Genomic DNA, 15,716 nt, shown 5'->3' on the forward strand with positions numbered 1-15,716 from the left:
GCCTAAAGAATTCGAAGTCTGTGGGCACCACTAGTCTATCTTCACGCCATATACCTTACGGGGTAGACAGAGAGAACCGAGTCCGAGGTTCTGTTCATATTTCATATCCAAATCCCTTTACATAAAATAAAGTTTTAATTCCTGAATCAGGTACCACAGGAAGTTACATCAAAATATATAAAAAAAATTTAGTAAAAATTAGATATACAGACTCAAAAAATATACAGTATAATTTTATATTTAGATAGTACGTCATAATCGCTTAGGATGTATAATATCCGTCGTCGACTGATAAATAATTATTATATACGTTGGTACACAAAATGTTTGTTTGGTATTTCAGCATTCCTTTCCTTTACCATTCCAAATACTTAAAAATAATAGTTTTTTTTTTAAGTATTTGGAATGGTAAAGGATTTAATTGTCCTCCTGATGGAAAGCAATAACGGTCGCTTATAAATATATAAAAAACCCTGTACAATTAACACAGCGCCATCTAGTTTCCTGGTAAGCAGAGAGAGAGCTTGTGTTATGGATACTAGACAACTGATTTAAATATAATACTTATATATATATATATATATTGTCAATATATACATAATGTATATAGAAAACACCCAGACCGATACAAACAATCATACTCATAAATACAAATGTTTGCACCTTCCGAGGAATCGAACCCGCGACCATCGAATCACCGAAATATCGAATTACTATTACTAGGTCATGTAACTATTTCATATTATATTTATATAATAATTCATATTATATTATTATATTAACATCTATACGATAGCACTAGAAATGTTTTATTTAAATAGGAACAAATATCCAACCATCTATTGAAACTGACTTTCGCGGTTATAATATTAGTAGCTTAGTAGAGTTGCGGCCTCTTTGACAGGACTGCTTGCTGGCCGCTTATAAGACGTAACTAGGACAGACTGAACAATTGACAAGAGAAAAATACGACAGAGAAAAAGACGGACGACAAGATAGGAATTTTCTAATTATATTTTATTATACAAGCTCTCTTTATTATCGACGACATTCTTAACGGTCGCCCGACAAGCAGGCCGTTCAGAAGAATTAATAGGTTTAGTAGGATTACTGGGATAGTAGGATTAGTAGAATAGTAGGATTATTGGTGTAGAAGGATTAGTGGTAGTAGGATTAGTAGAATAGTAGGATTATTGCGATAATAGGAATTGTTAATAGTAGTATTAGTAGGATCAGTAGGATAGTAGGATAGTAGGATAGTAGGATTAGTAAATTAGTAGTATTAGTGGGATGCGCACTCACCGTAAATGGGTAAATCATAGTATGGATTGATAGCCACCAGCACGATGCCGCAGTATGTGTAGATGGCGTTGCGGTCGCAGAACCTGTGAAGCATTTCAAATTAATTATTGTAACTAGTCAAACAAATTCTCCGGTGATGGTAAACACCTATAACTAATAAACGACAATCTGACAGCTAAACTCATTTGTTATTAATCCACTGGTCGCAATATATATGTATTCAATTATTACCGGTTACTTTTGTAGGGATCGAACTCACGACCACTATCATGATAATGAAACAGTGTAAATTTCGCAAAAGTATTACTGGATTCTAATAATACCAGCTGAGCCCGCCACTTCATACCAGTTGTATTCAGAACAACAATAGTTTACAACTTTTTTGTTTGTAAACTAATAAAAAAACACTAATTTTTAAGTGGAGATACCACAGTATATTAGTTAAAACCGCATCCGAATCAGTTAAGCCGTTTCACAGTAAAGCGTATAAAGACAAACTGAGAAGCATTTAAAGAATCATTGTTTTAACTATTACGTTTATAAAGTTCCTTTACTAACTTTATTACAGAGCAAACAAATCACACAGCGCCATCTAGTCCCATGGCAAGTAGTGCTTGTGTATGGGTACTAGGCAACAGATATAAATACTTGGATATATTCTTTTGTAAATACATAAGAAAACACTCATGACTACAAACATTTTTACCGTGCGAGCATTCGAACTCCTGACCATCGAAAATAAAGCGATGTGCTAAACCGCTAAATCACCGAGGCCGTCAATGTACGTCTCATGTATCTTCTCTTCCAGACAGTGATCAGTTACACTTTAATTTATATTACGTCATGTATATAAGTAATACAAAAGTGTCTTAACTAAAATAATCAAATTTTTAAATTAAACTTTAAAGTAATAACTTTAGAGTGTACATTCGATAATTTGATTTTATTATTTAATCCTTTATTATATTAGGTGTGGGGTATGACCTTTTCTTCTATTCTTGTTGAGGACTGGTTTGAAACCTGCTGTTAATTATATTTGAACAGATGCCACAAAATCAGCACACGTGTAAGTGTACAAATTAAAAACCGTCACACTAGTTTGTCAGTTCGAAATTTAAATAAAATAATTAAACTAGTTTCTTTAGTCCATGTCCATTTAATTTGTTAATCGAAGCGATTATGATATTGTTTTTAATAAATACTAGCGCGTGGTACGAATTTTAGTGCAAACTTTCATCCCCTATTTTATTTTACTTCCTTTATTTTAAAACTTTAAATGTTTTATTTATTTATATTTTATTAACAGCCTAAAAATAAGTTTCAAATGTCTAGCTTTAGAAATTACGGTACTTCCATAAAACCTTTCATCTCTCGCTCAGATGCAAGTTGTTGTTTTTCGCATTAAAAAGTAGTCTATGTCCTTTCTCAGGGTCTAGACTATTTCTGTACCAGATTTCATTTAAATTGCTTCAGTAGTGATGGCGTTAAAACGAGACAGACAGATAGAAACAAAGTTACTATCGCATTTATAATATTAGTAAGGATTGTACCTATATGTTTTTTATATATAAATGTTCTGTTAACGTAATGATTCATAGAATTAATATTATTGAGATATTTCATTTAAATCAGTTCAATAGTTTATGCGTGAAAGCGAGACAGACAGCCACAGAGTTACATTCTCATTTATAATATTAATAAGGAAATGTTGACGATATTTTTTTATTTAAAAATGTGAACTTACAAGGATTGTTTAAAAGAGCAACACACAAGTTTCTTGCTTATTCTTCTTGTGATGAGACAGCTTTCCGAATAAGCGGTAGATTTAAAAAATGTTGACTATTCAAAAGTGCTTAAATTAAGTTTATTTCAATAAATGATTTTCTATTCTATTCTATTTAAATATATAACAATAACATATATTTCACCACCATTATCCCAGCGGTAATCATGGCCAACTGTGGACATTGCCGTTTTAGTGTACATATAAGACCAATTAAATTTCCTTTGACCTTTTAATATCGCTCATTACATTTGAATATGGGATATAGGGTGAGTGTATTTGGGTTTGTTACAGATGTTTCTATCGGCGAAGAGTCACGTCATTTTCAGAAATTAGAATTAAGACACAGTCCTCTCATTATTGAAAGATTCAAGACCTTTATCCTAAGGAGGTTAAGGATCAGGATCGTACAAAACATTTAAATTTTCATTTTTGATAAAAATAAACTTTATGTACTGTAACTTTAAAGTTCATATCAGTTCCTATTTATATCCACTGTGTGTATTGTGTATTTTATTTTATCCTGTGTTCCGTTATCCTGTATTATTTTGATATTTAAATTTTCATTTTTGATAAAAATAGACCTTATATACTGCAACTTTAAAGTTCATATCAGTTCTTATTTATTTCAACTGTGTGTATTGTTTTTTTATTTTATCCTGTTGTCCTCAACCTACCCTCGAAACCGCAGCTGACGTTCACAATGCTTCACAATACAACTACCTAAACCTTATAAAAACCTTAACCATTATAAAAGTTTTCAACTGGAACGAAACTAGTCAAATTCACATGTTCCTGACTCACGGGCCAGAGGCACTAGCCAGTGTAAATTTCATATCTCATCCACTGGCCCAAGTGATCAATTTAAAATAGTCGCGTTATACCTACTCAACTGCCACGTTAGAGAATGTTGCATATTTATCTGTGCATGACTCATTGCATATTAATTCGATAGGCATACGAACAGATACAAATGTTTACCCATAAAATTATTATGTTTTTATGGAATTTACTTCTAAATACAATAATAGCGCAGGACAAATCATTGCAAGGCCAACTAATTCCAAACTAAAGGGACTTTGTCTATGAGTTTCACTATGGCCATTAATGTTTAACAAACAGATTTTTTAAAAAAATACATACATAATATAAACCCAAACACTCAGATTAATCAATACAAACAGTATGACTGAATGTTTACTTGTGTGTGTGGCTTATTATCAGGCACGCCGTCAGCTTGTTTGCCGTGCCTCTACTTATTTTGTTCTGTGGGCGTGCCAAGTATATAAAATAAAAAATACAATAGCTGACCTGGCAAACATTGTTTTGCTATAAACATTGAATTACTATTACTGCTAAATAAAAATATTGCTTAATAAAAAAAAATATTGTTTAAAAAAATTTGGGGTGTACCTGTAGTGTTTTTTATTTTGCAATGGTGGCAAACAAGCATACGGCCCATCTGATCATAAAAGGTTACCATAGTATATCGACGCATGAAACACCAGGGGTGTCACATGCATATTGCCGACGCTTAAACCAAGTGATACTTACCTAACTTTAAGATTATGCAACACAGCTGGCTCATGGAGGTATGATAGAGAAGTGAGATCATTCTGGCCAATCAGTAGTAATGGATTCCTCAATGGGGGCATCTGTTTCTCATCTGTGATCTAAAAATTACAATACAAGAAGTATAGTAAAGGTAATAAAAGCCAAAGAGTTCCCTTAAACCTACACCCGGGTTACAAGTCACAGAAACACTCGGAGGTTCTCTCAGCCAAATGATAGAAACTGGCACAAATATGGTGATTCAATGGAATCTTAAGAAGTTCGTCTATAATAACCCAAGACAATCACTCAGCCCTATCTAGTTCCAAGCTAAGCAAAGCTTACATTATGGGTCCTAGACAACTGATATAAATAAATTTTTTTGTAAATATGCATGTACATAATATACATAGAAAACATCATGACTGATACAAACAAACATACTCATTAAACAACAGATATAAATACTGAAATACATTTATTTTGTAAATACTTATGGATTATCTGGGCATAAATACAAATAATCATACTCATGAACAGAAACCATGCGAGGAAATGATCCCACGAAACAAATCAATCAGAACTAAGGCGGTGTGCTAAACCCCTAGACCACCCACACTATCAAATCAGTCATTGAGGCAAGACAAAGTACAGAAAAAAGAATAAAACAATAATGTTTATTTATTAGCGGAAATTAAAAAATCATTGGCTTGCATAAACCGTCCAGTTATAGACAACAGAAAAGAAATTATTCACTTAAACTATACACAACACTTGGTAAACAAATTAAGAAATATGGTACCCTTTAAACTACCTGAGAGTACATATATGGACAAAAAGGGCAGATTCAAAAAATGCATTATTGAACAGTTTACTAGATATGAGGTTTTAATTTTAAAACACATATATTTATTATTATTAAAATATATTAGGTCAGTTATTATTTATTATTTGTCAATCAGTTGTCTATCAATTGTTCTCATGTCATAGTCCTATTAGCGGCCAGTAACCAGTACTGTCAAAGAGGCAGCAACAATTATTTTAATACTCTGTGGTATGAGAAGTTTTTTAGTAATAATTAAGAAATAAAAGAAGTGTTCTATCCATTTTATAATGTACTTTTCAGGTGATAGCTACATATGCATAATAAATTTTAAAAAAACTCTGTGGTACAGTTATCCATCTTTAGTAGTAAGTTATTTTTTTAATCTGATACTGAACAATGTGACTTATGTAATTTATGTTTAGTATAGACTTGTTTTTCTATAATAAATTAATTAATGACAACTCAATAAGTAGTGGTCAGATCAAGAGCACTGGCTTTCAAATAATAAAAAAAAATCGAAATTAATTGACAGAGAAAAGTTCTGAGGTAATAAATAGAGGCATAAAAAATACAGTTTTTTTTTAAGTTAAAGACGGCGTGAAAAAGTGCTAAAATCTTTATTTATTTGAGATTGTCTTTCTACCTACTTTAAAGAGAAGGAAGTAATGAAACAGACATGTTTGTGTGTATGTTTCATGTTAATAACAACAAATCATTTTGAAAAATACTCCCATATTCATTTAGTTACACTGTACTCGAAAACTACATTATTAGCTAGTGACACAAGTAGCATTCAGTATGGAAAGTGCAAATACTCATAAATATCATAATCACCTTTATTTGTCGTATCTCCCCAGATTGATCGAGTTTGACTATGAGGACCCCAGAACGGAAGTCCGCTACTACTGTTGCACTCTCCCATACTGTATCCAAATTCTCTACCCATACTTGGGCATCCTGCAATGTTACAGAAGTTACATTATAATGTCATTATTTAAAAAAACAACCTACTAAACTTTATGGTTTTATTCAAATAAATAATGAACAATGATTAAAAAAAAATTGTAAAACACATGTATGAGATAAATAATCAACACTTAAATATATTGAAATAGATGACTATTATGTTTTTATGTTTACAAATTTAATGCACTACTCTTCTAATGAAAGCATTAAGCGTTAAATAAGTATGATGATGAACGTAAGCTGGCAGTTTAATGAATATGCAATCAAGATCCGTAAAATAGTAAATAATTCATGAACAAGTGGGTAATGTAATAATTTCATGCATTGTGACATAGATAGTAAAAGTACTCTAATCTTTTACATTTATGGGTCATCTCTCGGCATAGTAAACGTTTACTTTTGTCCATATGTTAAAAATAAAAAAGATAAAATGATAATTTCTGGGCAATAAAATTTTATTATTCTAAATTCAAATAAATTAAAAAACCATTGAACGTACTGGCAGAAAATAATGATAAAAAAATTACCTTAGTGTAAAGCTCTTTCGTTGTCATTTTGATTAAAGTATTAAATTATTTTTAGATTGAATTAAATTAATATTCATAATATTATTTCACCACGAGTTTTGATATTTGTAAATACATTTTATAAATAAGGTAGATTGCAATTTGTTAATTTCCCGATGCGAAACGTCACTGATGTATTGTTATTGACATTTTGAAACAGTGTTATCAGCTGTTATATCATTCCAATGTTTCCGCGGATATTAAAGTAATAATTCTGTAATAAGTAACAATATAACTTTTCCGGGTCCCAATGAGAAACATTAGATTCCATTAAGAATCTCATAGGAACGTAAAAAACATACAACAATGCTGAAAGTGGAGAAAGTGATTATCTTTTTATTCCCACGTGTGTTGCCATATCAAATTATTAAGAAGTAGGTCAAAGTATGTTCCGTTTCATGCTTATAGTATTTCATGTACTTACAATTAAAGTTAGAAAATTTAGAAAGGAAAGGGTGTCAAAGAAAACAACAATATTTTTTAGAAGTATTTATTAGTATACAATATTTTTAACATATGAAATCCAGCCTATATTATAATTGATACGCCTTTTTTTATGCAAAAAGTTTTTGAATGTTGCTATGGCGTGACTTATAATATACCCCACAATGTGATAAAATTCTACAATCTTGATGATGCACATATTGCCAAAAGGCAATTCTCCAAATCAATTATGAGTCCCTCGTTCTAATAAATTAAACGACGAAGCGAATACTAACTTCAACATCTTAATTTACTTTCATTGAGTGAGACAAGTACACGCCATTATTCGCAATACATCAAATGAATATATCAAATCGTTCCCAGTCCATTGCGATTGCAGTTGTCATTAAATATTTATATTAGACTAGTTTAATAAAATTCACTTGTTTTCTTGAGACGGGAACCAAGCCTGGCAAGCTTCTGTGGCAATCTCACACAGTGCCGTAAAAGTTTTTCCCCGGGAATCGTATTCTGAAAAAAGGTACTTTATTAGAAAATCTTAATATGAGAACTTTTAAAATTTACGGATTAATTAGATAGACAGATTAGAATATCAGTATATTCTATAGCATTGGGTTATTGACTATAATTATATATTCTCTAATATTTGTTTCTAAACTCCTTGGAAACGGCTTTACCGATTTTTATGAAGTTGGTCTGAGAATCGGCCAACATTTATTTTTCATACCCCTCTGTGATGAGGGTAACCCAAATTTTCGCCCGTCTATTACCGACTTCTATTTTTTAATAGCGATATTAGTACTTAAGTTTTATATAGCAAAACAACATTTGTCGGGACAGCTAGGGTTTACAATAAATCCAATTGGAATTTGTCAAAATGAATATACCATCTGAGAGTTTACAAAATGAAGCACAAAATCATAATCGCTGCGCACACAACTGACTATCTTTCATCATCATCATTGCCTTGCCTTTATCCCATTATTTGGGGTCGGCGCAGTATGTCATTCTCTTCCACTGCTCTCTATCAGTCGTCATATCTAAACATACTCTTATTTATTCATATCATCTTTCACACAATCCATCCATCTTTTCTTAGGGCGTCCCCTCCCTTTACATCCATCCACATTCATATTATACACTTTCCATAAGACATGGTCCTCATTCCTCCGCATAACATGCCCATACCAGCTCAATCTGTTACCTCGCAACTTTTCTATAACCGGCGCAACTTTCAAACTTCCTCGTATATACTCATTCCTTATTCTGTCATTCCTGGTAACCCCACACATCCATCTTAACATTCGCATTTCTGCCACATGCACACGCCTTTCGTCCATCCCCTTTACGGCCCAACAACTGACTATCTTTATTAAAAGATATATTTGTTTCATACCGGAAGGTCCTCTTTTGCCAAACATTATGCCGTTCATGGGCGCGTTTTTGTAGTTAGCTTCGCTGACGCCAGCAAGGGACAGAATTACAATTATGGCGCAGACAAGTGCCATTGTGAACCTCAGCATGTTTGCAACCATCTGAAAGGAAAATAATTTCTATTAAAAAATGTTAGTAACCAACTTTGTGCTATAACTTGATGCAATTATTATTAAATATGAAGTGAAACTTTGTTAATCGTTTCTTTTGCAACAAATAACCTATTAATTTAAAGGCGATTAAAAATAGGTTCTGGACCTATTAATGAATGAATTAATGCGTAGTACCTTAGCGAAATAGAAAATGAGTTATTAGTCTTCAAGCATCTCAACAGATCTTCATAAATTATAGCTAAGAACCATCTTGTTAGGTCAAACAAAAAACACATCAAACATTTTTGAAACTATGGTGCCACAAACAGACATATAAATGAGGTAATAAGTGCTACTTTACTTTTTAAAATATTAAATATATTTATATATATGTTTCATTATTATTTACTAAGCATATAAAGGTAGTAAAATATTAATAATTAATATTTCTAAAACGTAGTAATTAGTAAAAATTGTTTTCTAAAATTACCTTTGTTTATGGGTAGAGCGCTTCTACTGGTAATACTGCTGAAGGCTGCTTGTCAACTGATGGAAGGATACAATTTTCCCGCCATTTTATAGCTGCTCGAATCTGGAAACTGGGATGGTCCTTCGATTATCGGATTATTGGATGTTGACCGCATATTGACAGTGTTAGATGGAATAAATCGCATGGGAATTCATGGGATTATAACTTGGTTAGTGCACGCTATTAGCAGGGAGATTGAAACGTAGTTTGTTTTCTTTAACATATTATTAAGTGGATATGTTAAGGCAAAATATTAACTGATATATTTAATCAACATTGTAACGAACTCCTTGATAAGTTTCTATACTATTTTTAAATTTTATAATAATATACTTTTTTTTTTTTTTTTCCCATTTCGTCCATCTCCTTTTCAGTGATGGAACAGGCAAAGATCCTTAGACCGTACAGCCTAGTCTACTTTTAAACTTCTTCATATTATTATAATAATATACTTTGATATATTCTTATTTTTTTGGTTCGGTTTTTCCCTTTTTAGGGAAAGGCAAAAGGACTCAGCCCATACAGCCAAGACATATTATTTGTTGTTACATCCTATTGTATATGGCTGTCATATTAGTCGCATTTTATTTTATCTCCTTATTTTCCTTATTAAAACCCTCAGCACCTCTCACTCATCAGACACTTTAGACACCTCCGCTTCGTACATCATACCAAAGGTAGATTTTTAACAAAGTCCTTTGCGTGAGAACCTCCATCTCATTTCTACCATTAGCATATAGTCCTAAAATACGCAGAACTTGTATTTAACACTGATAGGAATACTTACATCCATCCATATAATTATTTGCTAATATATTACTGAATATCTAACTGTATAATACGCAAATAAATTTCATTTCGTTTCAAAAATCATACCGACTCGTAAATACGAATACTTGTACCATACGAGAATCGAACCTGCGACCATGGAAAATAAGTAATACTAAACCGCTAGACCACTGAGGCCGTCAATATTATACTTATTACAGAATAAATTACTGTTTTATTGAATCGCCCTATTAATATCGAAGCGTACTCTTGCAAAGTGCAGTAACTCCATAAATGAGAAGAATCCAATCCAATACATAATTTAATACCCATAATTTGATTGTTCCTCTTATGAGCAACGGCAAATATTGTTGAGAAAAATTATTTACAAGCAATATAAAAGCAGAAGGATCAATGAGTGCAGTATCAGTTAACATTTTACTTCGGCGTTGTGAAGTTTCTTGTGATTATTTATTGTAAGTTATTATATTTAGGATTTTATAGGTTATATATAAAAAAAACTGTACTTAGTACTATTTTTATTACAAATGAGAAAAAAGTTGCGTCTTATTTCTATAAACACTAACCCTATCTATATTTATTATATATATTTCTATAAAAACTGATCCCGCAAACGTTATTTTACCATATAAATTAAAATCACTACGCATATATAACAGAAATAAAGTTAATAAGAGCATTTTAAAAATAGGCCTTTTTTTAATCTACCACTCATTCAGAACACAGACTCATCACAAGAAGAATGAGACAGAAACTTACGTGTTGCTCTTTTAAAAAAACATTTCTATATATTGTTCAAACATATTATATTATTATTATTAATATATAGCAGTGCAATAGCTCCACATTAAATTTTTGGTTTGTTCTGTGGGAACATCCCGCTGGTTAACAGTGGCACCAGTACGAAAAAAGAGAGGACACTTCTTAATAAAATATTAATTCATTCAGAACTTAAGAGCCACGCTCTTGTCGGTGGAGCTCTTGCCACTTTCCACGATCTTCCTCATGGTCTTTAAATGTTGATATTATACGACTCTCATTTTGTCTTTAATTTGCTTGATGTAGCTGTGCCTTGGTCTTCCGCTCCCCCTCTTTTCTTCTATTTTTCTCTCAATTATAATTTTCATTAACTCCTGGAGTCACATGAAGTGTACATTTTTCCTCGTCTATTTTCTATTGTATTCAATATTTTTATAATAATAATAATCTCAGGACAATTCACACAGCGCCATCTAGATCCAAGTTAAGCTATAGCTAAGCTAGCTTATGTTATGGGTACTAGACGATTGATACTAATATATAGAGATTTTTTTTTCGTAAATACACACATATTATACATAGAAAACACCCAGACCGATCCGAACAATCATACTCATGAATACAAATGTTTGTGCCGAGCGAGGAATCGAACCCGCGACCATCGGACGTAAAGTGGTGTGCTAGACCACCGAGGTCGTCGAATATTTATGCCTTTTTTCTTTTACCCTGTGTACTATTTTTTCATTTCTTACTTTATTTTTTAATTATTTCTTTCCATCCTTCTCCAACACCTCATTTCAAAAGCCTCCAGTTTGTCCATTTCTTTTTGATTGAATGTCCACGTCTCGCATACAAAACCGTACTCCAGATATAGGTCTCAATAAATCGCTTCCGTGTGATCTTTGATATCTTAGCACGTAAAAGTTATTTTTTTGTCATTAAATATTTTGTTTGTTATGGCTATTATTGTTGAATATCCGTGGTACATGTAGTCCCTGGTGATTAATAACAGCGTGTATTTACTAATATTTTTTCTATTTCTAGGACTCCAAGATGCGTACGATAATAACTGTCGGCTTTTTGGCGATGTTCCTGTGCCTTATTCAGATTATTGAGGCTAATTACAAGAAACCTCCATTCAACGGGTCTATTTTTGGAAAAAGGGCCAACATTGGTTAGTACTTTCACGGATAAATATTTAATCTTGATAGTGGCAATGAAATAAAATTAATATTTATTTATTTAATTTAGGCTACTAATAACCCATATTATAAAGTCAGTGCCGTGACCATAGAGACAATTTTATTTACATATTTTATTATTATTTCTTATGTGTGTTAGTCTATAAGGTATTTATAATATAGGCCATGTAGCCTGAATTAAATAAATAAATAAAAATAAAAAAAAATCCCTTACAGACTAACATAGATATGAAAGATATTAAATTTAATATTAAATAAATATAAATTCTGTGGTCATGTTCGTACGGTACTTCATGAGTGCCGTGACCACACAGAGATCGGCAATCTGCCACGGTACACCAACCCCATCGGCAAGTAGTCCTCCTTTATGAAGGAACCACCTCCTTTTTGATGGAACCCCCTCCTTTCCATAATCCAATGGCATAGGACCATGAATTGACTTCTAGAGTAGATCGGCTGGAATAGATATTGTCACCGTCATTATATATTTTTTTTAATTTTTTTTCTATTTCAGAATATGACTCTACAGGAAAAGCACTTTCAGCGCTCTGTGAAATTGCCTCAGAGACCTGTCAGGCGTGGTATCAAGCTTTAGAAAACAAATAAATATATAGTTAGACATAAAATAATATCTACAATTATGTATTCTATATATACTTCACTTTTGTATTGTTAATTTAATATTATCTAAATGCCATTGTTTATAATAATAATAATAAACATTATTAGCTAATAAAGTTCTTTTACATTTAAGATATTACGGCGACCCACGCCGGGGTATTGCCCAGCCCTCAAGCTCAGAGGGCCCTCGAAACCTTACCAAAAAATCTCGACAAACAGAACTTTTAAAAATTTCTCCCATTTTCAAAATAAATAGGTTGCAACCCGATTTTAATCATGGCAACTCAGTTGAGAGAAATTTGAAAATTATACCTTCGGAATTCCCCTAAATTGTTTCTGTGGGTTGGCAATGTTCTCAAATTGACGGATAGCGATAAGTGCGTTTTAATTAAACTGTAATGTAATGACAAATAAAAAAATGAGGCCCCACTGATGAGCAGTGGGGCCCCATTTTTTTTATTTGTTCCAGGGCCCTTGTTTACCTAACTACGCCACTGACCACAAACTAGACATATAAGTCTGTACCGTGTGATTCCGAGGATTACTTTAGAGATATTGATACGTTAGTTTGTTTTGTACTCTTAATTTAGGACTGAGTGAAATTTTGAATCCTCTAATTTTGTATTTGTAATAAATTATGAACTCTACATTTTTGTATATTCAAAAAAAGTCAGCATGTGCATTTTCAAGAAGGGTATATTAAGGTTTCTTAAGCGTCGGCAACGCGCACGTGACACCCCTGGTGTTCGAGGCGTCCATGAGCTCCGGTAAGCGTATACGATCAGATGGGCCGTATGCCTGTTTGCCACCATCGTAGTATAAGAAAAGATGAATAAACGAACGATATAGTAATCAACAAAAGAGGTTATTTCTCTTCAATAATAATATAATAATAAGTGTGTTTATTATGGCATCAATGGCCCATTTGTTAGTATTATAAATTTGTATTATAAAACCGGTAAAATCTACCTAAAAACTCTGAAATGGGAAGTCCTACCCCACCCGCTGTAATCTCCAGACATTGCTCCTTCGGACTATTACTTATTCCAGTCGATGACACATGGGTCTGACCCAGCTGAAGTTCACTTCATATGAACAATCCAGAAAATGGGTCGATGATTGGATTGCCTCAAAAGACGAATAATTTTGTCGAGTTGGCATCCGAAAATTGCCAAAAAGATGGAAAAAGGTAGTGGCCAGCGATGGACAATACTTCGATTATTATATTTGGAACCATTATTTGAAAACGAATCCGTAAACTTCGATAAAAAAAGCTCATTATTAATTCAAGTATCCTATAACTTACATATTTTAAATCTAATGTTAGAAAATCCTAATTTTATTTTATTACAATGTATTTAGTAGCACTACACTAACAGTGGTTACAAATGATTACATCTTTACCTAACAAGTACACTAACAAAATGTTGTATAATTGGCAGGTCAAATTTTTTCATCAATGTATTCAATTTTAAAACGCCGGCAATTTATTTTCCTGGTGTTGCGAGTAGATATCGGCGGCGATAATCACTCACCATCAGGTGAGCCGTGAGTTCGTTTGCTTCCAAATTTTCAATGTTATATAAAAATATGATTACTTGTACCTTGTATATGACACATCAATAACATAAATGTGAAATGATAGCTGAGTTTAATATAAGATATATGCCTTGATTGTTGACTTCTACGACAAAAGAGGTGAGATCTAAATGGGTGCCAAGTTCAATGGTCTGTCCTGAAATGTATTTATAACAATATAAAATATCATTTCGTCTTATAACTGTATATGGATAATATACTGTAGCCTAAGGTCTTACCTAAGGTCGTCTTGACACGCTACCGCGTGTCTAGATTACCAAAAAATAAATTGTATACTGAACTTTGCTATGCACTACAATGTCGTATTCATTTTATATATTTGACCCCAGAAATACAGTTACATGTAGTAAGTATTTAAATATAATACTAGCTATTGCTGCGACCTCGTCTGCTTTCTTTGAGATAAAAGAAAGCCTGTGGCTATTGTACAGTACTGTGTCGCTGGTATTTAATCTATGCATCTATACATATAAATAAAATTGGAGTGTCTGTTTGAAATAATCGCTTTTTAATTATTTGCATATGTATATAAATACAGTACATACATACATACATAATAACATTTTTTCCAATTTTTGTCTGTCAGGCTGTCTATCTGTTTGTTCCGGCTAATATCTGAAATGGATGGACCGTATTTGACGGGACTTTTTTTGGCAGGTGTAATAAGTGTAATAAGGAGTAACTTAGGCTACTTATACTAATTTAGAAAAAGATCTTTTATTTTAGAAAAATAAAGTTAAATTCCACTCGAATGAACTCGCGAGTACAGCTAGTGTAGGTATAATATTAGTATGGTTTATTCGGTAATAGCAATATCTAAGTAAACTGAGCGCTAATTGCTTTAGGAGAGTGGGGGAGCGTCGTGTGTACATTGTCCATAAGGATTATAACATAATGGACTTTAACACAAATATTTGTGTTAAGTAAGTACTTACTTACTATTCACTACTTGTGGTCTATTAAGATTGTTTGATTTTAGTCACCATAGAACTGATCTCTTTCAATAAAATTGTTTCTATATAATAATAGCTGTACAACTTCGTCCTCATGGAATTTAACTTTATTTTTCTAAAATAAAAGTAGCCTAAGTTACTCCTTATTAGATCAGCTACTTGCAAAAAAAAGTCCTGTCAAAATCGGTCCAGCCATATCAGAGATTAGCCGGAACAAACAGAAAGGCAGATAGACAGACAAAAATTGTAAAAAAAATATTTTGGTGTATGTACCGTATTTATATTCTTATGCATGTAGTA

At 32.3% G+C, this 15,716-nt stretch overlaps 2 protein-coding genes across 2 annotated transcripts in view; one reads left to right on the forward strand and one right to left on the reverse strand.

Moving 5' to 3' along the window:
• Nucleotides 1–7,028, reverse strand: part of LOC131852305 (unconventional myosin-Va) — a 50,442-nt gene extending 43,414 nt beyond the window's left edge. Inside the window, exons 1-4 of the mRNA XM_059202979.1 lie at nucleotides 6,956–7,028; nucleotides 6,297–6,419; nucleotides 4,640–4,758; nucleotides 1,303–1,385 (exon numbers count right to left, since the gene is read on the reverse strand). Of these exons, the coding sequence (XP_059058962.1) occupies nucleotides 1,303–1,385; nucleotides 4,640–4,758; nucleotides 6,297–6,419; nucleotides 6,956–6,982 (352 nt within the window). The 5' untranslated portion in view covers nucleotides 6,983–7,028. The remainder of the gene's footprint in view (nucleotides 1–1,302; nucleotides 1,386–4,639; nucleotides 4,759–6,296; nucleotides 6,420–6,955) is intronic.
• Nucleotides 7,029–10,686: 3,658 nt separating this feature from the next.
• Nucleotides 10,687–12,931, forward strand: LOC131852269 (neuropeptide SIFamide). The gene is made up of 3 exons (XM_059202927.1): nucleotides 10,687–10,737; nucleotides 12,086–12,215; nucleotides 12,758–12,931. Exons 2-3 carry the CDS (start codon nucleotides 12,095–12,097, stop codon nucleotides 12,847–12,849), a joined length of 213 nt encoding a protein of 70 aa, XP_059058910.1. The 5' UTR covers nucleotides 10,687–10,737; nucleotides 12,086–12,094; the 3' UTR covers nucleotides 12,850–12,931.
• Nucleotides 12,932–15,716: the final 2,785 nt, after the last annotated feature.

Source organism: Achroia grisella, unplaced genomic scaffold (assembly GCF_030625045.1).
Source record: "Achroia grisella isolate CSIRO2021 unplaced genomic scaffold, CSIRO_AGI_Agris_v1 utg841, whole genome shotgun sequence".
In the NCBI taxonomy this organism is placed as follows: Eukaryota; Metazoa; Arthropoda; class Insecta; order Lepidoptera; family Pyralidae; genus Achroia; species Achroia grisella.